This window comes from Hyaena hyaena, unplaced genomic scaffold (assembly GCF_003009895.1).
Source record: "Hyaena hyaena isolate Hyena2069 unplaced genomic scaffold, ASM300989v1 scaffold_67, whole genome shotgun sequence".
NCBI lineage: Eukaryota > Metazoa > Chordata > Mammalia > Carnivora > Hyaenidae > Hyaena > Hyaena hyaena.
The window spans coordinates 58,419-81,477 of NW_024080699.1; the positions used below are offsets into that span (position 1 = coordinate 58,419).

Consider the following 23,059-nt stretch of genomic DNA (forward strand, 5'->3'; position numbering starts at 1 on the left):
ACATGACTCCGGCGCCTAGGGAGGCGGGTCCTGCCGCCGCCATGATGGAGAAGGGCAGGGGGCTGCTGACGCCGGCGCCGCCATCTTGAGTGAGGGCCACACGTCGGGACGCAGCCTCAGTGGTGGTGTGGGATAGTGGACCAAGGGGGTCTTCTGGTAGCGACCCTGTGGAGTGTGGCCTGCGTGTGTACTCACTTCCCTGCGACTCTAACGGCCTCACCTGCTGGAGCACGTTAGCGCAGGGGAGATGGGTGGCCAAAGCCAGCAGACGGAACTGGACTTAACGTCTCAGGGCGCATCTACCACGTGCCAATCTATGGCAAAGCAAGAAAGAAGACCCAGCTTGAAACCCTCTTAACTACGTCCTAGTTCAGGTGTCTCCTTAGTCGAATCACTTAGCAGCCTGAGTCTCCTTTGGTGTCAGATGAAACAAGAGCAGCCGCAGGGGGACATGTGATTAAACCAAAGACGAGGTGACAGGCACTCAGTAAATCTGAGCTGAATGCGTTGCGCACTTAGCTGATGTTAGGTGACAGGGTTCTCCATTCTGGTAACCATTACGTATATTTGGTTTTTAGCTTCATAAACTACCTTACGTAGCCCATTGACGTGGTTCCACGCAGATAACCCTACGTTGGTAGGAAGCTGTGAGTTGTCCTGGGATTCTGCCCATTCAGCATCAGTCTGAGATTTTCTGATTTTCTTGGTATCTGAGCAAATCGAAGAGACTGAGTGGCTGCAGAGAAAGCATTTCTGATCCCAAAATCTCCCTTTTGTAGACCCGTGGAGTAGTTTTTCGGTATCTACACAAGCCCTAGGGACCCCAAAATGGCAGAGAGAAGACCCAAAGACTGTAAGACATGTGAGCCTTTATCTTCAGGGTCCTATTTGGAGTCAGATTGTTTTTCCCCTTAACTACAAACCTAAGTTTCATGATCACAATTATACTAGGAGGAAAAATCTCTCTCTGTGCCGTCCGAAAGATGCAGTTGTCAGGCCATTCGGCCATCTCTCCTTTCTCAATGCATGATGGCTGTGCTTGCTGTTTCTCTTAAAACAGCTGTAGGTCTATTTTGGTTTACCAAGAACAATCCTAGCTTATGTCTGTTGTTCTAACATAAATGTTAATAGTGCCCCTTTCACCCTCAAAAGTATTTGGCTTCGGGCGCCTGAGGGTCTCAGTGGTTCAAGGGTCCGCCTCTTGATCTCAGTTCAGGTCATGATCTCCCAGTTCCTGAGATCCAGCCCAGCACTCTCTCTCTCCCTCTCACTGTCCCTCCCTCCCCCTCTGACCTCCCCCTCCAGTCTCACTATCTCTCAAAATAAACAAACTTAAAAGAAAGTGTTCTTGCTTGGATGATAAGTTATATAGTTCTCTGTATATGGGCCACTTTTTTTTTTTTTCCATTTCTTCTTTTCCCAGGACAGCACATGCCTGAACTCTACCTTCTCTACTGTCTCCAGTCTGTGATACAAGACAAAAACTACCCAGGTTCCATGGATTTACTTTCCCAGAACCCACTCCAATCCATCCCATCTAACACAGTAAGTTAAGCCAGAATCTGAAAAACGTGGATGCGAGCCAATTAAAAAGCAATTAAATCTAAGCCAAGGAAGAAGACTCATGGGCTCCTGGACCCAGCCATCAGATTTGCTCAAGAGGTAAGATAAAGGGAAATAGCAGTTTTCAGACAAGTATTCGCGTGCTCAGCTTCCCCTGTTCCTGTGGTTTTGGGGTGTGAGATAAACAAGAGAGGAGCGTTGTTCTCAGTTCTCAAATCTCAGGTGAGTTTTGAAAGTAAAGACCGTTTTTTTCTAAAGGAGCAGTGCTTCTGAGTATTCACAGTTGTACTTCAGTCACAGCAAAGTCTCTCATTCTTTGAAAGTGAAAACTGTGATCAAAATCAGATGGTCTCTTGAGAAAGATGAGAGATTTTGCCTTTCAGTGAAAGGTTATGGATAAAGTCTGATACCAATCTGTTGTCTCACCTTAGAAAGTGCCTCTACTTTTAGAAATCTGGATTCAGCCATTATATTGGACAGAGGCTAAGTCTTTTACCTCTTTGTACTTCCTGAGTGCAGTGTCCAAACCTCAATAGGTACTCAAAATGTATTAGTTGAAATGAACTTTAAAAAAAAAAAAAATCACTGGGGGTGTCCAGGTGGCTCAGTCAGTTAAGCATCCGGCTTTGACTCAGGTCATGATCTTCTGGTTCCTGGGTTCCAGCCCCACATTGGTGCCTGTGCTGACAGCCTGGAGCCTGCTTTAGATTCTGTTTCCCTCTCTTTCTGCCCTCCCCTGTTCACTCATGTAGGATCCAGAGTGGAGGAGGTGATAGTAGAGTTCTCAGCCTGTATCTGCATCCCACCCCCGCTTTAAAACGCACGTCTTGGGGTGCCTGGGTGGCTCGGTTGGTTAAGCCTCAGAGTCTGGCTCAGGTCATGATCTCATGGTCCATGAGTTCGAGCCCCCCATCAGGCTCTGTGCTGCCAGCTCACAGCCTGGGGCCTGCTTCAGATTCTGTGTCTCCCTTTCTCTCTGCCCCTCCCCTGCTCATGCTCTGTCTCTCTCTGTCTCTCAAAAATAAATAAACGTAAAAAAAAATTTTTTTTAAAACACACATCTCAATCTCACCACCCCTAGTTCTTCCACTGGTCACTGTTGCTGTGTGGATTTGCTCAAATGAGAGAACTCCAGGAAGCTGTGCTGTCCTCTAGTGTTTCACTGGTGATGAGGCTGCCCTTTGGGTTGTCGGTACCATTTTCTGCTCTGCTGCCAGGAGAAGAATTTTAGAATCCACCCAATCCCAAATCCTAAGCATGAAGAAGAGAACATGCAAGAGGTTCTCACCACTCAAAAAATTCCTTTAAACATTTAGTGCTATGCTGTCCAACAAATCTAAGGCAAAGCACATATGTAATTTGAAATTTTCTAGTAGACACATTAAAAAAAAAAAAAAGCAGGTTTGGGGCACCTGGATGGCTCAGTCAAGTCAGTTAAACACCTGCCTCTTGATTTCAGCTCAGGTCATGATCTCACGGTTGGTGAGTTCGAGCCTCATATCAGGCTCTGTGATGACAGCATGGAGCCTGCTTAGGATTCTCTCCCTCACTCTCTGCCCCATCCCACCACACACAGACACTCTCTTTCTCTCTCGCGCGCGCGCTCTCAAAATAAACATTTTTTAAAAAGCAAGTGAGAGCAATTTTCATGATCTATTTTGTTTAATCTCAAATATCCATATATTATCAAATATATAATCAATGGAAAATATATTAATAAAATATTTTGTGTTCTTTTTTCATACTAAGTTTTCAAAAACCTTGAGCACATTTTACATATCCACTCTTTGCTAAAGCTGCCATCGCAAAATACAACGAAACGGTGGTTTAAACAACAGAAATTTATTTCCTCACAGTTCCAAAGTTCAAGGTCAAGTTGCAGGGAGATTTGGAATTTTCTGAGGCATCTCTCCTTGGGTTGCAGATGGCCACATCCTTCTGTGTCCTCACATGACTCTTCCTCTGTGCTTGCAAGTCCGTGATGGATCTGTGTATGTCCAAATCTCTTCTTATAAGGACCCCAGTTCTATATATTGAGTATATCGTTGATCCCTGAGCAATAAACTTACAACCAAAGTCATCAGGAGAATTTAGAATTTTCTTCAGAAAATTTAAATATATACGTCGGTGTCCAAGGGAAAATATGTTGCATCAGCAACATACCACTGCGTGTCTTGAGAATTCACAACTGTGCACCCCTAAGTCACAAAAGACTGGGAGTGGGAAAAAATAGTTCCCCATTTCTTTTCATAGACTGTGTTCAAGGTAATTGCTCTTCCCAGGACACACCTGTCAGGTGCTCTTTTACATGACTTACCTCATGCTGTTATGGTTTGAAAATATCCTTTCTCCCATATCTAAACGTGTAAAACCTTTTCTCATTTTTAAGGACACATTTCGGTGGTACCTCCTTCTTTCCTTTCCCTTGATTTACCTGTTTAAAGTAACCTTCCCTCCCTCTAATCTCTCATGTATCTTCTTTACAAGACTAAAGTCTGATGAAGATGAAGCCTCGTGTATGATGCGTTGTAATTTCTATTACAGCAGCGTAGGGTTATGCTATGGCAGACGATGTTTGTTTATACAAGACCTAATAAGTGTTAATAAAGATTTGTGGCAAGATTCACTGAAAGAATATTTAATCTGAAGTTTCAGAATAATACCTCTTTACACTGCTGCCAAAATTCCACCCTGGGGGATTTGGCCCATATGTTAAAGGTGTTAAAATGCATTAGCCACAGAATCTTTCGAGAGATCCCATTTGGGTTGCAGGAGGAAGGAATAAAGCCAGCAGGTCAAGGGCATCTAAGAAAGGCAGGGAAGGGGTAGAAGACAGAGTAGAACTGAGAGGTTTAACCAGTGTTATCACTGTGCTCAGAGTGGACCCTGGTCAGAACAAAGACCCTATGAAGAAATGAACTGTTACAAATGACTCTAGTCTGATCCTACCGGCTTGGCCTGGGCCTGGGCTTCTGTCTCTTTTCTATTTGTGATTCTAGAGGCGGGGGCTGGAACCAGATGTTAGCTCAACCTCAGGACATTCACCGGGGCTCGACACCCTTCCCTAGTTGTTGCTACTCTCCAGGGGTGGGGCCAGATGCTTCTTTGCCTGCCAGCTACCTTGAGTCCCATGTCAATGGCTTGAATGCCTGTAACCCACAACTCTCCACCCCACCTCTGTCCATTTAATGTGGTTGGGGTATTGTGATATAGTAAGAAATATGTATTTGGCCCCCAGTACCTGGCACAGGGTTCCTAAAACTCCCCCATAATTCCCTGAATGATAGAGGGGATTGAAACATCTTTGGTTATGATTTTTGGTCTTAGTCCCCAGTTCTTGATAGAGGCTCAACCCTTGGAATCTGGGAAGTGATGAGTATCCTTTTCTAGGCTAATGAGATGACCTGTGGCTGATGGCCCCTGGGGAACTTCAGGATGAGGCCTGATCACCAGAAAGACCCAGGGCAAGCCTAGAGGATTAGCACCCCATGGGGTGCCTGGGTGGCTCAGTAGGTTAAGCATCAGACTTCAGCTCAGGTCATGATCTTGCTGTTCGTGATTTCGAGCCCTGTGTTGGGCTCTGTGCTGACAGCTCAGAGCCTGGAGCCTGTCTTCAGATTCTGTGTCTCCCTCTCTCTGCTCTTCCCCCACTCATGCTCTGCTTCTGTCTCTCTCTCAAAAATAAATAAACATTTAAAATTTTTTTAAAAAAAGAAAGAACTTTCAGCCCAACTTGCCCACCTCCTGGAAAGGGAGAGGTGCTATAAACTGAGTTAATCACGAATTGGCCAAGGATTTACTTAATCATGCCCATGTAATGAAACCCCAATTAAAAAACCCTAAACCATGATGTTTGGAGAGCCTCTGGGTTAGTAAAAACAACCACACCCTGGGGAAGTAGAGTGCCCTGATACCACAGGACAAAATCTCCTGAGCTGAAGACATTCTTAGACTTCCCCTGTATACCTCTGCATCTGGCCATTCATCTGTATCCATTTAAATATCTTTACAGAATCCTGTATATAAATATCCCTCATAATAAAGGACTAAGTGCTTTTCTGAGTTCTGGGAGCCATTCTAGCCAATTATGGAACCCGAGAAAGGTCTTGTGGAAACCACTATTTACGGCTGGTTGGTCAGAAGTGGTGGAGGTCCAGGACTTTTCACTGGCATCTGAGGTGGGGTAGTCTTGTGGGACTAAGCCCTTAATTTGTGGGGTCTAATTCTAACTCCAGGTCATTGGTAACACAGTTGAATTAAATCATAGGACATCTAGCTGGTGTCTGGAGTGGTAGAGAACTGTTTGTTGGTGTAAGGGGCAACCCCACATATCTGGCGTGTTCTTCTGGAACAGAAGCCAGACCTCCCGTTCACCAGCCCGCAGCAAGCATAAGCCCATCATGTGCACTCATGCGTATTTACAAGAACTACCTGTAGCATTTGTTCTGTATTCCTGCTTCCTGCTCATGCTCCCTAGATTTTAGATCCCTGGCTCCATACTTTGGCTGTCAGCATGTGTTTTTGGCTTTCCACCCCAACTTAGAGGCTACATCAGCAGCCCTGGCTCCCCACTTCGCTTAACTGACATTGACACCAACAGTTTTGGATAATGGAAGCCCCATAGAAGCTTTGAAGGCTGTTTGGCTTCCTTCCACCACATACTGCCCCACCCCTCAACATCAGGAAAGGAAAATTTGGGCAATAACATGCTTTCCCACTCCCATTTCAGACTTTATAGCCTAATACTATGGACTGAGTTATTCCCCCTCCCCCAAAATTTCATATGTTGAAGCCCTAACCCCCAGTGTGACTGTATTTAGAGATAGGACCTATAAGGAGGTGATGAAGATTAAATGTGACCATGAGGGTAGGGCCCTGGTACAATAAGGTTAGTGTCCTCATAAGAAGAGACACAAAAGAGGCACCTGTGTGGCTCAGTAGGTTAAGCATCAGACTTCGGCTCAGGCCATAATCTCGTGGTTCACAAGTTCCAGCCCCATGTCAGGCTCTGTGCTGACAGCTCAGAGCCTGGAGCTTGCTTTGGATTCTGTGTCTCCCTCTTTCTCTGCCCCTCCTTTGCTTGGATCCTCTCTCTCTCTGTGTCTCTCTCTCTCTCTCTCAAAAATAAATTAAAAATTAAGAAAATTTAAAAAGAGAGAGAGACACCAGAGCGCTCATACTAGCACGCTTACTTGTGCCCAAGCTCACTCTCTCTTTTTCTCTCCCCCCAACCCACCGTGTAAAGACACAGCAGGAAGACAGCTGTCTACAGGACAGAAAAGGAACCCCTGCCAGAAACTGAATAACAGACACTTTGCTCTTGGACTTCCAGCCTCCAGAACTATGAGAAGATCAGTATAAGCCTCCTAGCCTATGGTATTTTGTTACGGCAGCCTGAGCTGACTAAAACGCTTTCCGTCTGCCCTTCTTGAATGTCCAAACCATAGGACTGAAGTCCCTTTTTTTTTAATTTAACATACAATATTTTTTTAATCAGCAATAAGTAACCATGATTATTAGAAACTTTTGTTTCAAATGTCTTAAAACATGCCATAAACCCAGAGAATAAACAGAATATTTGGGTTATAAAAAGGAAAAACTTCTGGAGTATTGACACCCGGCTGAATTAATCCTGAGCTCATAATTTCTTCCTACCGCTGGTACCCATTCTCCACGTCACAACATTCAGTGGACTCGACAGTATATATACTGAATTAGTTACCTCTTGCTGGGTAACAGACTATCTGAAAATCAGCAGCTTAAAGCACCAAGTACTTAGTGTTCTCACTGTTCCTTCCTGTAAGCCAGGAATTCAGGAACACCTTAGCTGGGTGGTTCTAGCTCCAGATGTGTCATGGGGTTGCAGTAAAGACGTTAGAAGGAACTGTAAGCATCTGAAGGCTTGAAGATTCACTTCCGAGATGGCACACTCAGGGACTCACCAAATAAGATATTTTCTCACGGCATGGCAGCTGGCTTCCCTCAGACCAAAGAGAGAGAGTGAGAAGGAAGTCACGGGATCTTTCTGACCATCACTTCTGCTTTATTCTATTCACTAAGAGTGAGTTGCTAAAGTCGAGCCCACACTAAAGGGGAGGGAAATTAGGCTTCACCTCTTGAAAGGAAGAATGCCAAAGAACGCATGAATGTATTTTAAAATCGCCACACATACTCATGATGCGTATCTGCAAACCACTCATATGATACAGGATTAAATACTGCAGTAACTAATATTGGGTGAATTAAAGTAAAGAAATGGGCATTATAAAATACCGTAAGGGATGTGTTCAATTACTGCACATTTGCAAAGATGTTTTAGCAGCCTCTAAAAAAACACCAGGGAGAATGAAGACTCTAGCATTCCTTTCTGTAAAATTCCAAGTATTTCTATCACTCTCGGATTTTCACTATAATCTCTGCTCTGTGCATTCTATGGATTTTTTAATTACGTGCAGATTTGGGTAAAAGTCTCGACACTACAGAGCCCACTCCAGTCAAGCTGGCTCCACACGCTCCCTACTGTCTGTCCCTAGCTCCTAGGCCCCAGCCAACCCAATTTTTTTTTTTCAATCATTTGTACTTCTCTTCCCTATCCTTTGGGTTGAACTTCCTTAAATATTAGAATATATTGGCCTTGGTTAAACTTGGATTCGTGAAATGCTTTTTGGATCTTAAATCTTAAACTATCTGACGATCCCTATCTTAAGCAGACTCAACAGAATAAATACTTCCACAAAGATGTATACAATAAGTGTACCCTGACTTCAAAAATTAAGTTAAACAGCAGTTTGCAGACCCACAATACATCAGAGGAAACTATTTGGAGTTAATATCCTTTTTAACATTTTATTAAGTTATTTCAATAACTGGACACAGTAAGGGCCATTAAAAGTTATTTATGTAACTTACAGCTATTGAGAAATACATATTAGATCTTCTTAAAAGGTATTTAAGATATTAAAGCCTCTAGGCTTTAGTTTGTAACAGATCTCCATTTTAACTCTTACTATAATACTTAAGCTTATCTGACTTGACCTTGAAGTCAAAAGCATTGACAAGTCTGAAACGACATGCTGTGTTAGCTCAAATTTTTAAAAAAACACCGGAGCCAAGAGACTAATGGTACAATGATGCAAAATGGGATTAAACACTGGTGAAGGAACATTAGGGATAAAGTAACCAAAGGCCCAGGATTTAAACTGAGGAGTTTCCTTACTCCCCTCCTTTCAGGGGTTCTCTTCTCCCCCTCCCAGTCTCTTGCCAAGGCACCCATCTTGGACACCAGCTGTTCTCAAACTTGGGACTACCGGAACTACTTGGATGGCTTGTTAGAGCACGCACATGGCTGGACTCCCACCCGAGCTCCCGGTGCCTTGGGCCTGGAGAGAGTTAGGCCACTGCAGCTCTCAAAGGTGATAAGAGTCGCATGCCATGATGCTGCTAATCTGAGAACCACACCTGGACACCCATGGATGCAGATGATTCCAATCTCAGGCCAGAACCGCAGGTACAAGAAATAGAACAGTCTCTATCTTTCTGCACCTCAGCTAAAATTGTGTGTTAATCCCCTATTCTGCCAAGGCAGTGGAAACTTAATTGCAGTTAATTCAGTGTCCAACCTCTCCTTCCTCTGGGTTCCCCCTGTATTTACCACAACACAGTACCCCGGACTGGTGGCTCAAACTATAGAAATTCATCTTCTCATAGTTCTGGAGGCTTTGTAGTCTAAGATCAAAGTGCGGGCAGGTTTGGTTTCTTCTGAGGCCTCTCTCCTTGAATTAAAGATGGCGCCTTCTCCCTGTACCCTCATGTGGCCTTTCCTGTGGGCACGTGCACCCCTGGTGTTTCTTTGTATCCCAGTCTCCTCTTCAAATAAGGACACCAGCCATATTGGATTAGGGCCCTTCACTTTAACTTACTCACCTCTTTAAAGGCTCCGTCTCCAAATATAGTCACATTCTGAGGTATTAAGGGTTAGGGCTTCAGCGTATGAATTTTGGCAGAGGGGTGAAGGGACACAATTCAGCCCATAACGTCAGCTAAGATCCAGGGAGCTTTCATTTGTCAATGCTGGAGGGTGGTAGCCCAGCCCTTGTATCTCAAGGTGACCCCCTATCAACGCCGGCCTCTCCCGAGAGGCTCTCACTCCTTTCTGGTCTTCAGTAATTAAGCCCAGGCAGGACTCACCTGAGCTGTCCCTCATCTATGGCTGTAAGGCTGCTTGTGTGACACGCTGGGCCTCTGGCAGCACCATGACATGGGCTGAGGCCATCCATCACTTCTGTGTGCCCTGCGTGGCTTCCAGGAATGATTCTACTCCCCCAGTGCTATGCGAGGCACAGGGGACCTTGCTGAGGCTGCCTCCCGCCTCTCCCACACACACCCTTGAGTCCCGCCACCTGGACTTCACCCTGGACCCGAGCCACAGGTCCACTCTTCTCCCCAGACTGCATAACTCATCTGGGGTGACTGGCACCCCATGCCATTGCTGGGCTTGCTGGGCAACGGGTGCAAGGCAGTCGGGCTGCAAAGTTCCTATCTCAGAGGCCACATCTGAGCTGTCAGAACTTCCTCTCTCACAACCCAGAGTCCTACCCCCACCAGGCAGGAAAGCCTTTTCCTGTTCTTGGGGGCAGAAAGCTCAGCTTTGTCTCTATAGCTACCCTCCCAAGCATACTGTCTGGGCCTCAGTCCTTTCCAGTCTCCTAAGCTGCAGACATTTTTTGAAACTCAAAACCTAGGACTGTCTTTCTCCCCATAACCCTCTACTTTTCTGCCAAAAATTCCTCTTCTGCTGCAATAAATGCAAAATAGCTCATTGCATTGGGTGGAGGCGGTAGAAGGAAACACGGCCGGGAGAATACGGGAGAATACGTATTTCAAGAACATACCCTGCCATGTCTACTTGCCGCTTTAGCTCATGAAATTGCACCAAGTGGACGACGTAGCCTCGCAGAGGACCCTTCGTCAGCAGATTTGGCTCTTGCACTGTCTGCCCCAGGGAGAAGTTGGAACTACGCAGAACCACGTTCTCCTCCTTTGCCCCATGGAGGGGCAGACACCTGGCATATGAGCAACACCAGCCCCCTCGAGGCAGTGTTCTGAACACCTGCCACGTGGCTTTTCCCCACCTGGTAGCTGTTACAATGTCACAGAGACTCAATGCTCTGACATTTCCAACTGGTTACTAGATAACCCTATGGTTGAAAACACTGTTTTGCCATATATTCTGGACGAAACAACAAGCACGTTTACTCTAAGTTGTTCAACGTCTTATGGTATAGCATGGGCAACATTTTGGCACAGGTGACCTCGGTGTTTCTCCTATTTAAGCAGAAGTGGAAGTTTGATTGTGTTTCTTGTGTCTTGTAACTATATACCTTTTTGTTCTGAAAAGCATAATGTATAAATATTAGATATGAATATGAATATGCCTTTGCTTTAAAAGCAGAAGTATAGTCTATTTAGGTAGACTAAGACAGCGTGAGGGCCACAGGGTACCCGTGCACAGAAGCTACAGATAAGCAGATGAGCAAAACCAAGCAAAAATGAAACTTTTGGAGTAGACCACAAGTAAACTGAAATCATACTTTCATTTTTGCAAAGCCTTAAGGGTTTTAATATTAATTTTCCAGGTTATACTTAAATTTTTCATTATTTTAATAAACATGTAAATTGTTCTGAAGTTTTAATTTACTGTGTGCTAAATTACTTTGCAAACTTTCATGTACTTTATAAATGTGGGTTCTTACTTTTATTATTCTCCAGGAAAAACCTATAAAGGAAGCATAGAAAATCCACTACATTTGTGTTATGTCCTGCATAACTGCATGATTAAGTCTTGGTTATATCAGAAAATCATCTTCCTACACAGAAAACCTACTTCTGTGTAGGAAAAAAAACAAAACAAAACAAAAAACCACCTACTAACAGCATCCCCTAATGTCCTTTTACAAAAACAGTCTCCGATTGTCCTGATTATGGCTTCTACTTTAAGCCAAATTATCCATCCAACATTAATTCTGTCCTTATAATTTGTCCCCTTCATTTGTATTTTTTTTAATTTTTATTTATTTTTGAGAGAGAGACAGAACGCGAGCAGGAGAGGGGAAGAGAGAGAGGAAGACACAGAATCTGAAGCAGGCTCCAGGCTCTGAGCTGCCAGCACAGACACCTAGCCACCCCTCCCCTTCATTTGCACTAAAAATTTATGAAAGCCAGGTTCACATGTGATGTTTCTGACTTTTTTATACTTCAAAATTCTGGGAGTTAATTTCACTTTGTATTAAACCATTTATAGATTTGGCAGCAAATGTCAACAAGTCAAGTACTACATGAGGTTTCATTGGAACAATTCATGTCTTTCTCATATAACCAAGTTACATAGAATTATTGATTTACTTAAGCCAATTAGGTCAACTAATTTTAGCACTCCGGGCCCAAGAGGGCAATCAGAGAAAATAATCTACAGTAGAGTTGCCTCTCTCTCTCTCTCTATGTGTCTCTCTCCCTCACAAAATAAATAAATAAACATTAAAAAAAAAAAAAAGAGGAGCACATGGGTGGCTCAGTCAGTTAAGCATACAAGTTAGGCTCAGGTCATGATCTCACGGTTCAGGAGTTCAAGCCCCACGTCAGGCTCTGTGCTGACAGCTTTTAATTCTGTGTGTGTGTGTGTGTGTGTGTGTGTGTGTGTGTGTGTGTCTTCCTCAATAGCCCCCTCAAAAATAAACATTAAAAAAATTTTTTGAAAGATCTGCAATAAGGGGCGCCTGGGTGGCTCAGTCGGTTGAGTGGCCAACTTCGGCTCAGGTCACAATCTCATGGGTCATTAGTTGGAGCCCCACGTCAGGCTCTGTGCTGACAGCTCGGAGCCTGGAGCCTGCTTCAGATTCTGTGACTCCCTCTCTTTCTGACCCTCCCCCACTCAAGCTCTGTTTCTGTCTCAATAATAAATAAATAAATAAATAAATAAATATTTTTAAAGAATAAAATAAAGACCTACAATAAAATACTATATAGCTAATCCTGTTGGTCCCTTAAAAAAAAAAAAAAAAAAAACGACTTCACAAAGGTGCTAGCATTAAGCAAGGAAACACGCTCATTATACATCCAACACCCATTTTCCCTCAACTGCTTTTCTCCCAGGAAGTTCATCACACTGCACCCATTTGGACCATCCTCTCCTACATCACATATTCCCATGACTGATATTTTCTTCTTTTCTCCTTTCTTTTCTTTTCTCTCTCTCTCTTTTTTTTTTTTTTTTGGACCTCTCCTGGAGTACTACTTATCCATTTTTGCCATTGTATTATGGTGATTACCATATATGCCTTTCCCTTTCACTAGGTGATGAGCTTCTCACGTGCTCTGGCCAGGTCCTAAATCACTCCCAGCACAGTGCCCTAAGAATGTAATAGACATATGTGTTGACAGGCTCAATGAGTGACTGATTACATGAAAGTCAAGTACATATCCTATTAAATAAGACACAGAATATCAGTATACATTGTAATTAAGATGCAAAGAGGACAGCGAGTCCTGAAAATTATACTGCGGTTAAGTAATAAACAAAAACAGCTTGTAAACTATTTAGGAGACTTCTTTGGTCAAACTTGAATAATGAACATCCTTTTAAGATGCTGCTTCCTCATTGTTTTATGTTGAAACAGAAGTGTAATTTCCTGTCCCCTCGCAGTGCTGGTTTCTCATCTCAGTGCAAGCAGATTTACCCGGCTCCTCAGTTGACAAGATCGTCACCTCAAGAAACATGGGTAAGTGTAAGATTAAACAATAAAATAATATGTATAAGTAGATAACAGACTTAGGCATGATTGTCAGTAATGTTCACAGCCTTTTGCCAAGTCTAGGCTATATAAATGCAATAAGGCAGAACTTTATAAGACAAAGAGAAATGAGGTTGACACATGGTTCCCCCCTCTCTTCTGAGCAGCAGTAAAAGGGTGTCAAAACTGACGTTTAGAAATAGTTAGGTAAGCTTATCATATACAAAAGAGGAATATTTATGCTCCATTCTCTTTTCAGGAAACATCATATTGGCAAACTGAGTTAAGTGGCTCTGAAGAAAGCTCCCAGCTCCCAGCTATAGAACTACCCAGTACCATTTCCTCATTAGTATAACGGTCTCATGATACCTTTTTTTTTTTTTTAACATTTATTCTTGAGAGAGAAATAGAGACAGAGCACAGGTGGGGGAGGGACAGAGAGAGAAGGAGACACAGAATCCGAAGCATGCTCTGGGATCTGAGCTGTCAGTGCAGAGCCCAATGCAGAGCTTGAACTCACAGACCAGAAGATCATGACCGGAGCCAAAGTCAGCCACTTAACTGACTGAGCCACTCAGGAGCCCCTCATGATATCTTTTATTTCATCAGAAATAATGTGAAATTTGGAAATAGTATTTCTAGTACTCATAAATATTAAGTATTAATTCTTACTTAATAAGTGACTATCACTGTCTGAGACATAGTAGTCATAATAAGTATCTATGAAACTGATCAATGAAAGCAAGTATTTCCTATAACCTGTAGGAAAACATTTTATCTTTTGATAGTTGTCATCAATGATTTATACTGTCTGAGGAGCTGGTTACCAAGAGATATATTTCAGTGCACTGGGGATTATCTTCCTTTGGCATTTGATAAAAATTAAAGTCAAAATGAGCAACTTGCCCAAATTTCTCAGCACTGATTCTAAAAACAGTTTTGTCACAATTTTATTAAAAATAGTAAAAATAATATCTGAAAAATGTATGAATAATAAGAATTATGTGTTCCATTAAAATCTTAGAAGCAAAAAAAAACTCAGATTCACACAAGTTAATTTAACAACTATTATCTACAGAGCTTGGTATCGTATGTGAAAGGTCACTGTACAAATGGATGGCTAGAGAGGGAAGGAGCACCCACTGCTGGTCCCCTAGATCTCTCAGTCCTGCCCAAGGGGGGATATCTTCATGGTCAAGGAGTTCTCCCCAGCCACACAAACCTAGTGATAGATGGGACACTGTGCAGCCCAGAGTTCCGTCCTCAGTAGCTTATTCAACGTTTTGTGCATCTCAGACTTTTTTCTAGTGTCATTTTCCCTCTTCACTTTTACCCTTTAAAGGTCTCTTTAGTGAAGATTTTGGGGGTAAATTTCCTCAGTGTTAGTTTATCTTTATTATTATTACTACCATTATATGCTTGATAGAGAGTGAGAGAGATTGGAGCAGAGAGAGAGAGAGAAAGAGAGAGAGAGAGAGAAAGAGAGAGAGATTGGGAGGGAGGGAGAAAGATACTAAGCAGGTTTCACTCCCAGCACGAGCTCAACATGGGGCTCGATCAGGGTTCATGACCTGGTCTGAAATCAAGAGTCAGTTGCTCAACCGAGTGAGTCACCCAGGCACCCCAACTGGCAGTTTATCTTAAATTGTCCTTAATTTTGCTCTGGTTTTGAAATTTAGTTCTGTTAGATATATAATTATAGGATTACATACATTTTCATAGCAATTTGGAAGTATCAGCCCACTGTCTCCTGGTTTCTGCCACACTTCTGTGAAGTCCTTTGTCACTCTAAATTTTACTCCCTGCAGATACCCCAGTTTTGGAACATCCTTCATAAATCTGAGGATTCCATCCGTGCCTTCTAGGCAGCTCTCAGTCATTATCTTTTCGAACATTGCCTCTTTCCTATTTTCTCTCTTCTGTCCCTTACGGCACTCCAATTAAACATATGCTGAACTTTTCACTTTATCTTCCACGTCTCTTTGGCATTTTCCCATCTCTTTAACACTGATAATTTTGTATTACTTCTTTATTTGTTTTATGTTTATTTGAGAGAGAGAGTGCATAAGTGGGAGAGGAGCAAAAGAGAAAGAGACAGAGAATCCCAAGCAGGCTCCATGCAGTCATTGCAGAGCCCGACATGGGGATCAGTCCCACAAACCTTGAAAATCATGGCCAGGAGCCAAAATCAAGAGTCAGAGGCTTAATTGACAGAGCCCCCCAAGCACCCTTGTATTATTTCCTTAGATCTATCTTGCAGTATATTAATTTTCTCTTCAGCTGAAGCTAATCCCTGTGTTGACTTTTTAAAGTTAAATTATTTCACTTTTTATTTCTGGAAAGCCTATTCCAATCTTTCCAAAAATATGCCTACTCATCTTTTGAAGTCTCTTGCTCCATAGACATGTGTTCAAATTCCTTTCTTTATTTCTTATTAAACATACTTTTTTTGTGTTGCATATCTACTAATTTGTTAATAGATTTGTTAATTAATTGTACAATCTACTTCTTAAGCTCTTGTGGATCTGCTACTCATCCTTCTCATTTTTGTTGAATCTCAAACGTAGTGGTTAATTTGTATATGGGGGTGTGTGTGTGTGTGTGTGTGTGTGTGTGTGTGTTTTAATGAGCTCATATTTGTCAGAACTCTATCTGTGAGAATTCTTTTTTACTTAATATGTTTTATTGAAGTATAATGGAAACACAATGTTCCGTTAGTGTCAGGTGAACAAAATAGTGATTCAGTAACTCCTTACGCGATTCTGTGCTCACCACAAATGTAGCCACCATACGTCACCACCACACAACACTATTAGAAAACCACTGACTATATTCGCTAAGCTGTACCTTTCATCCCCCATGACTCCTTCATTCCGTAACTATAAGCCGCTGCCTTCCTTTCTCCTTCACCCAGTTTGCTCATCGCCCTGCCCCTCCCCTCTGGCAACCATCCATTTGTTCCATGAGAATTCCTTGAAGCTTAGGTTGAGCTTTCCTCAAGGGACAATTTGTATTTACTTCTTCCAGGTGCCTAGAATATTTGTTTTTTCATATAGCATTTTTTTTGGTGAACTCATTTTCATATTGTTTAAATTATTTATTGTTTGTTTTGGCTTCTATGAATTACTTTGTATCTATGAGAAAAAAAGTAAAATTACATCAGTGCTTAGGAAAGCCTCTACGCTCCATCTGCAGGTGATATAGATGTTGGTCGGTTGTCAGGATTCTTTATGTCTCACCTCACACAGCCTTTAATTCCGCTTTTTAACTTTTTAATTGCAGTGTAATATACATGCAGAAAAATACACATGTCCTAAGTGTACAGCTTGATGAACTGAATGTCTGCAAACTGAACTCGTTCACAGGATCAACACTCATATCAAAAACCAAAACATTACAAATTCTCAGAAGTCACCCTTGTGCCCTCTTCCAGTCATTACCCGGCCCCTCCCCCAGGGTAACCAGTATCTGATGATTTTTTTTTCTGACAAATGTTTAATATGACACTCTGTAACCAAGCCAAATGAGAGTCTGTCCACCTAATATGCAGCAAGTCAGTTAAAACTGTCACTGAGCTTTTGAAGTAAAGAAAGATAGGCTATTTATTGGTGTGGGGCCACCCAGGAGGAGAGAGAGCTAACACTCTAACATCCTGAACTCTCCCATGTCTTGGAAGTGAGAGTTTTGAAGGGCAAAACTTGGGGCAAGGGTCTCCTGAGGAAGTGGACCTTCATGAGTGGAGGACTGTGAGGTCATGTTAGGAGGGATCTACTGAGAGGGTGGACACTATAGAGCGGGGGGCCCATGAGGTCATGTTAGTAGAGTTCTCCTGAGAAGGCAAACATCATTCAGTGGGGGCCCATGAGGTCAGCAGAGATCTCCTGAGAAGGTGGACACTGTTGAGTAGAAGCCTGTGAGGTCATGTTAGCAGATGCTCTGATCCTGCGTCATCTGGTCCCCCGCAGGTCTTTTCCATATCAAGAGACTTAGATTCTGTAAAATATCTTTATTCTTTCTGTTAGAGATTGCATTCGGCACACTTGGGAATTTTATCTTTAAGGTAGTGCCGATTAACTAGTTGCAAGCCAGCGGGGTTGCATTCGTACAGGTTCCCTCGCTGGTCCAGCTGTGCCTGCAGGCGTTATGCTATCTCGTGTTCATTCTCGCATCTGAACTGACAAGATAGATGCCATTCAACCCCTTATGACTGTTTGCAACAAGGTAGACATGTCACACAGTCTCCATCTCACAATCGGTCTTATGTACGGTTTCTTTGCTACCACATTCTGAGCGGTGAAAGACAGTTAATTTCAACCTTGAAATAATTGGCAGAGGATTCCTGAAGGAGAAAATTGACTCTTTGAAACTCAGCCTCATGCCTCTTAAGAACTGGGAGATTCCTTTGAGTGTGGTAGCAGGATATTTGCTCCTTTTAGTCATCTTTTCTCAAATCAAGTGCAGTAAAAATAAAAGCCTGTCTAAGTGAACCTGCTACATTATCCATTATAGAAAAGAAACCCTTGAAATCTATGGGCACATAACAACACATTGTCACTAAGTGTGAGCACATGATGTAAAATGATTTTCACAAGTTTATTTGAAGCCTGTGTAGTCTAATAGACAATGTGAAAGTGTTGTTTTCTAGAAAATATGTGGTTACTTTCTATCTAGTTTACATAAATGATTATTCACAAATTATTTTCTTTAATTAGATCTGTTTTTATGGCTAGAAGCACTGACTAATCTATCAGTGCTAGAAATTTCAAAAGAAAATAGAAAATATTCTTCTTTCTCAACAAAGCTGGTCTGCATTGCTGCAAATATACCTCAAATTTCTAAGGTATTTTTTAAGTTTGTTTATTTATTTTGAGAGAGAGCGAGTGGGAGAGGAGCAGACAGAGAGAGAGAGAGCATTCCAAACTGGCTCTACATTGTCAGTGCAGAGCCCGATGCCTGGCTCGAACTCACAAATCCTGAGATCACAACCTGAGCCAAAATGAAGAGTCAGATGCTTAACCAACTGAGTCATCCAGGTATCCTCTAAGGCATTTTTACGTAAAAAGTTGAAGGCAAAATAGTTGAGAGTCAAGAGGCTTTATTTAGCTTTCAAACATAGGAGCGTGGCCAACTTCTACCAAAGATCAGATAGGTATTTGGGGGCTAACTGCTTAATATGTGGCTCAATTCTTTATTTGTAATATAAGGTTTTAATAAATAGCACAGACTTGTAGTAAAACATAAATTATAACAAACATGCATGCCATTTACTATGGTGCCCAGCACATACAAAGCCTCTTCTAAATGGACCACTACTCCAATTTCTGACAAGCATAGATTCACTTTACCTAGTTTTTAACAAGATAGTACATATTCTTTTGTGCCTGCCTTTTTCTATCACTCTGCACTGTGTTTCGGAGCTTCAGCTGTTATTGTACACAGCAGTAATGTGTTCATTTTCACTGATGTGTAGATTTCAACTGTGTTACTATGCCATAATTTACTTATTTATTCTACCGCAAGTGGTCACTCCACTGGGGGATATTACAGATAACGCTACTGTGAATATCCTAATTCTACCATGTGTCTTTCGGTAAACATACATATGTATTTCTGTTGACCATACACCTAGAAGAGGAATCGCCAAACCATGTGGTATATATACACAAGTGCCAAAACAATTTTTCAGCCAACAGTACAGACGAGTCCAAGGAGCTCTAATTTTCACTGCAACATGTTACCTTCTGTCTTTTTCATTTTATTTATTTTGGTGAGTTCATAGTTGTATCTCTTTGTGGTTTTAGTTTGTACTTCGTTGATAAAGGTGACCACATAGATCCAGGACTGGTTCATAGCTCGCCTGCAGTCTGCAGGACTAAACTAATAGTGTAGACTCAGAGGCACCTGGATGGCTCAGTCGATTAGGTGTCCAGCCCTTGGTTTCGCTAAGGTTTGTGAGTTCGAGCCCCCCATCGGGGCTGCGCTGTGGGTGGTGAGGAGCTTGCTGGGTTCTTTCTCTGTCTCCCTCAAAATAAATAAATGAACATTTTTTTAAAATCTTATTTAAAAAAGTAGTAGAGACGCAGGCCGCATTCTCAAAGTGCAGACCAGACAGAGGCCGTGACTCCTTCATCATAGCTCCTCACAAAAACAAAGCTGAGACAGCGAACTTGCCAACCTTCCCTGCTGTCTGCAAATAGCTGTCCAGTTTGTAGTTTTATTTTGTTCACTTTCTAGGTCACCGTTGTGTGAGGGCAGAGGTTCCTGGACCCCAGCCTGCAGGGGAGGGAGGGGAGCTGAGGACCACTTCCTGCCTGCGTATGTCTGTGCTCTGTCTCTAGCTCCCCTGCATTCAGAGGCTCTACTTAGTTCTCCTGATCCAAGCATGCCTCTTGGGCACCCAGAGTTTTCTGCTCACTTACCTTCCCAATCTCATCTCCCACTTCCTTTTTTTTTTTTTTTTTCATCACAATTTGCTTTTCTCTCTGGAAGTTTCACCTAATGATTTAAAAAGCTATTTTTTTCACATTGCATTCATATTTCTAGGGGTGGGAAAACAATGACATTTCAGGAAATTTAGTTCCCCACTTTCTTTTAAGAGTGCCATATAAATATGTATTCTGCATACAGTTTCTTCTATTAGCAGAACCTTGTGACTTGTGGTGGCAAGGCCTCTGTGTGCTCAGGGCTCACTGACACTTGGAAGGCGGGCCTAGGGTCTCATGGAGGCCCCACAGCGTGCAACAAGAAGGTAAATCTTCAGAAGCTCTCCGTCACATAAATCATCCAAAGTACCAACAGGCCTCACTAGCAAAGGCATATAAACTGAAGCACTTCCCTACTCCACTGTAAAGAGAAGAATGAAGTCTCTGTTCCTTTGTGAATCTGCAACATCAGACCTTTAAAAAGAAACTAGCTAATAAACAATCAGGTACAAAGGCAGACACTGATGATGCCAAGATGTTACCCAGAATTAAGAACATTCTGCCCTCTCTCTCACAAAAGTAAAATAAGCGACCACCAAAGGAAGCAAAGGGAAAACCATAAGAGGCAGCATGGTTTAATTTTTTATGAAGTTTTAGCAAGCTGCTATATTTTAAAATGTTTCACTTTATGAAATTTCTTCTGGCAATATATTCTTGGCCAATAAACTGATATTGAAGGTGCCTTATACCTAGATTGTATGCAAAATTCAACATTTGAAATCATATAACTATAGTTTATCATACAACTCAAAAGTATTTACTCATTGCAAGAAAATCATTAAATTTGTCATCTTTTTTATTAGCTCCTAAAATGACTTCTTAACTTTAGTTTTGTGATTGTGTCCAGTGAGAAATAGAATTCCCCCTAATCTGTCATCCTGTGGATAATTCTCATTTGAAATAGATAAGAATTTCTCAGCTTGATTTCCTTCGCTGAAGTCAATTACATAGTTCCCCTTTCTAAATGCCTTCATTGTAATTTAATACCTTTTTGATATCGTCAAGAAGTGATAAAAAGAGGATTGTTTCAAAATCATGATGTATCTGGTAAACTTCTAAACTATTCTAGTTCATCTTTCATTACAGAAACAAAGGCATTTAAAAAGAGATGTCTGTCTCTGTGAAAACAAAGCCTTCTATATTCACGTGTGCACCAACTTCCTCTGAGTTTTGCAAAGAAAAACACATTGGACACAACACTCTGTGGACACGCAGGGATGCCTCAGTTGATTGCTGAGGGTTCATCATCAGCATTCGGTGATAATAAGAACGTGGACTTCTGCTCGTTAAAATCCACCGACCATTTTAGCTAACTGCCAGGAGGCTGGATTCCAACCATTGATGTCTTTGTGAAAATCAGTCTGCTTCTACCCTTTAAAAGCACTGATGGATTAATCAGAACTTTTGAAAGCAAAGAAAAATTGAGAACTTTTAGCAAAGAATGAGATGTTAACAACAAACTAGAAGGAGGCAAGTCTTCACCTTGCTATTTACCTTCTCAAACCAAATGTAACTGCTGCCTTAAAACGAAAAAAAAAAAAAATGAACAGCACATGCATTGAAGAACAGCACTACTTCGATCACTATTTGTTTCCAGTTATTTACATCTTTGTGATTATAGCCAGTGTTCCAGCCAATATTGGATCTCTTTGTGTGTCTTTTCTGCAAGCAAAGAAGGAGAATGAGTTAGGAATTTACCTCTTCAGTTTATCACTATCAGATCTGCTCTACACATCAACACTCCCTCTCTGGATTGATTATACTTGGAATAATGACAACTGGACGTTCTCTCCTGCCTTGTGCAAAGGGAATGCTTTCTTCATGTACATGAACTTTTACAGCAGCACAGCATTCCTTACCTGCATCGCCGTTGACCGGTATTTAGCAGTTGTCCACCCTCTGAGGTTTTCTTTTCTAAGGACAAGAAAATCTGCCTTCATGGTCAGCCTGTCCATCTGGGTGTTGGAAACCATGTTCAATAGTGTCATTTTGTGGAAAGATGAAACAACTATAGAATACTGTGAGGCCAAAAAGTCTAATTTTACTTTATGCTATGACAAATACCCCTTGGAGAAATGGCAAATCAATTTGAACTTGTTTAGGACGTGTACAGGTTATGCAATACCTTTGGTCATTATAATGATTTGCAACCAGAAAGTCTATCAAGCTGTGCAGCATAATCAAGCCACGGAAAACAATGAGAAGAAGAGAATCATAAAACTACTTATTAGTATCACAGTGATGTTTGTCTTGTGTTTTACTCCCTTTCATGTGATGCTGCTGATTCGCAGCATTTTAGAGCATGATGTGAACCCTGATGAACATATATTTGACCACAATAAGTCTGGGAATCCAGTTTATACAATGTATAGAATCACAGTGGCACTAACAAGTTTAAATTGTGTTGCTGATCCAATTCTGTACTGTTTTGTAACTGAAACTGGAAGAACTGATATGTGGAATATATTAAAATTCTGTACTAGGAAGCTTAATAACTCACAAGCGCAAAGAAAAAGCATACTTTCTGTGTCTACAAGAGACACCATAGAATTAGACATCCTGGAATAGAAGCAAAGAATTTTTTTTTAAGGTACACAGTATCATATCATCAAGATTACATTTTAAAGAGGAAGTCTAGCTTGGGAGGGGACTAAGTGTTCCAATTTAATATTCTAATCCTCTTCAATGGAAATCTTTTACAAGTGTACTATAGCTCTCTGACTTTTTAAAGATGAGTATTAAACAAAATTTACTATTATCCTAACGACTCAGGATCGTTATTACTGATGGCAATTGATTGGTTGTTTTTTTTCTTATCTGTGCTATAACCTTTCAGAGGTCAGAAAGACGTATGGAACTCTATGTCCTTAAATCGTGTCTGGTATTCATGATTTTTCTCAATTATTCTATGGATTTCAGACCGTCAACTATCCCTTTTCCCAACTGTATGTACCTATCTCCAACAATCCAGACTACTAAATACTGTTTCTAATCTTCTCATTAGTTAACAAACATTTCTTGAGCTCACTTTATATGCAAGACTTTGTGTTAAGTATTGGGGTTACAGAAGAAATGGTCTCATGAAGCCTTATGAAGCTTACATCATTTTGGAAACCTAGTCACTGATATTGTAAGACTTTATATAAAGAAAAAGCAAATGGGCTCTGAGAAGGAGTCTGAAGGCCTCTTCCATGATATAAATCAATGAGCTCTGTGAAAGCTCTTCCA

At 41.7% G+C, this 23,059-nt stretch overlaps 1 protein-coding gene across 6 annotated transcripts; it reads left to right on the top strand.

Moving 5' to 3' along the window:
* The first annotated feature begins 30 nt into the window (after positions 1-30).
* On the top strand, positions 31-22,589 carry GPR65 (G protein-coupled receptor 65). 6 transcript variants are annotated; one of them, XM_039232518.1, is made up of 4 exons: positions 31-89; positions 1,424-1,545; positions 13,236-13,337; positions 20,918-22,589. In XM_039232518.1, exon 4 carries the CDS (start codon positions 21,374-21,376, stop codon positions 22,397-22,399), a length of 1,026 nt encoding a protein of 341 aa, XP_039088449.1. In that variant the 5' UTR covers positions 31-89; positions 1,424-1,545; positions 13,236-13,337; positions 20,918-21,373; the 3' UTR covers positions 22,400-22,589. The 6 variants fall into 6 exon arrangements, with proteins under 6 accessions (XP_039088449.1, XP_039088448.1, XP_039088451.1 ...); XM_039232517.1 differs by lacking the exon at positions 31-89 and adding an exon at positions 234-374; XM_039232520.1 differs by lacking the exon at positions 31-89 and adding an exon at positions 435-473.
* The last annotated feature ends 470 nt before the right edge of the window (positions 22,590-23,059 follow it).